Source organism: Solanum dulcamara, chromosome 7, assembly GCF_947179165.1.
Source record: "Solanum dulcamara chromosome 7, daSolDulc1.2, whole genome shotgun sequence".
In the NCBI taxonomy this organism is placed as follows: domain Eukaryota; kingdom Viridiplantae; phylum Streptophyta; class Magnoliopsida; order Solanales; family Solanaceae; genus Solanum; species Solanum dulcamara.
Genome location: NC_077243.1, coordinates 8,184,159 through 8,186,009, shown reverse-complemented (window position 1 = coordinate 8,186,009; position 1,851 = coordinate 8,184,159). Strand labels below are relative to the sequence as shown.

The 1,851-nt window shown below is 32.0% G+C and overlaps 1 protein-coding gene across 1 annotated transcript; it reads right to left on the bottom strand.

Moving 5' to 3' along the window:
* Positions 1-596: 596 nt before the first annotated feature.
* On the bottom strand, positions 597-1,031 carry LOC129893994 (RING-H2 finger protein ATL13-like). The gene has a single exon (XM_055969471.1). It carries the CDS (start codon positions 1,029-1,031, stop codon positions 597-599), a length of 435 nt encoding a protein of 144 aa, XP_055825446.1.
* Positions 1,032-1,851: the final 820 nt, after the last annotated feature.

Sequence of the window (1,851 nt, the reverse complement as noted above, 5' to 3'; positions counted from 1 at the left end):
GTAGAATTGGTATTACTTTACTTTTTATGTTACTATATCAAACTTGCTGCAAAATATATTTGTTGTTGGTAAGTTATTTAATTTGATACTTGATAGTGCGAATTTTTTTATTTTTTATTTAGTGTTTGATATTCATATTAAAACCCAATTAATTTGATTTGAATTTTAATATCTAAAATTCAAACCCAAAACTATAATTAAGAATGAAGCAACCGCGAATTGGTGGTCTTTCAACATTTTTTTCTTGGCAAATGGCAACTAATGGGAAAGGTCACTCTCTCCGGGCCCTATCTTTTTATTTCCAGGAGGAGAATAACAATAGCAATTAAATAGCTGATAGCATTAATTACAATGAAACAAATCATTACAATTTGTAAGAAGAAAAAGAATAAATACATGGCTATGGAAAGGAACCACACAACACTGGCAAGAAATATCTGGATTTAAAACATCTCTTAATTTTCTCCACAATTTATGATATAAATCAGCCACTTTTTAGCTCTCTTCCAGAAGAGAACAGAAGCAAGGGAGCAAATTTCAAACTATACTACCTACTCCCAGTCCCAACTTCAAAAAATAATAATAAAATGTTATCTTTAAGTGATTTGAAGTGCAACTTGAGTAGAATTATTGCTTTGTTCCTCTGTTTCTAATGTTGATTTAGCACTTGCTCTGCATATTGGACAAGCAGCTGTTTTCTGTAGCCATGAATCAATGCAGTGAACATGAAAAGTGTGATTGCACTTTGGTAGTAGCCTGCACTTGTCACCAACCTTGAAATTCTCTAAGCACACAGCACAATCCAGAGGGCTCCCTTTCACAGCTTCCACTTTGTAATCAAAACAGGGCAATTTTTTTATATCCTCCTGTGACATACACATACTTGTATGTCTGTTCACATTTCTCGGGTTAAAGATGGTACCGTTGATTCCATTTCTGTTCCTGAAAGCTCTTCCAACTATACAAACATGAATGAACACCAAAACAGCTATACCCACTAACAACAACATCACCGAGACCACAACTTCCATTATCATAGTCTTTTCCAATTTTCAATTTTCCCCAATTACCTTTTATACGGAATCAGCCAGTAATTCGATTTGATCAATCATAGTGAAGAACATGATTTTGAATTTTCGATCGGAATAAAAAGGGGGAAATGAGTTTAATGGAGATGAAAAGCATCAAGTAGGAGCCAGAGTTATTGGAAGTATACACACTTGACACTACTCATGCTCTTTGAGATTTTTAAGTTTTTCCTTTTTTTCTTTTTGTTTTATGTGGTGGTGACACACCAACAACCTTGCGTTTCTTGGTCAAGTAATGCCATAATTTGTAGGCAAATTAATTTGTAGTTTATTGTTTTTGTTTACTACTTTGTATTATGCAAATTTAAAATTTGAATCGTTAATGGGGCTGATTTATCGCTCTTGGGCGAGAGTGGTTTTTTTCAAGTCAAGTTTTATTTTCGAGATAAAATTAAAATTTATATATATTTTATCTTTTTAGATATAATATTATATAAAATTATACTGAATATTTAATTATTAGACAGATTGAAATTTTTGATGGTCTATATGGTGCACTATTAATGGTTATTAAGGAAAATATTTTCTATTACATTAAGTAGAAATTTGGACAAAGCTACTAAATTGTGTTGAATATATAATCAGATCTTTAGATGTCGCCTGCATTGAGGGATCAAGGAAGTGGAAGGGAGTAGTGGAACAATGAGAATTATAAGTCACACTCCATTATGTGTGAGAGACCTCCACACATATATATTATTAAGAAATATATACTAGCAAATATGTTGGAGATAATAAATGAATCGGTTATTGATTCTCGAAA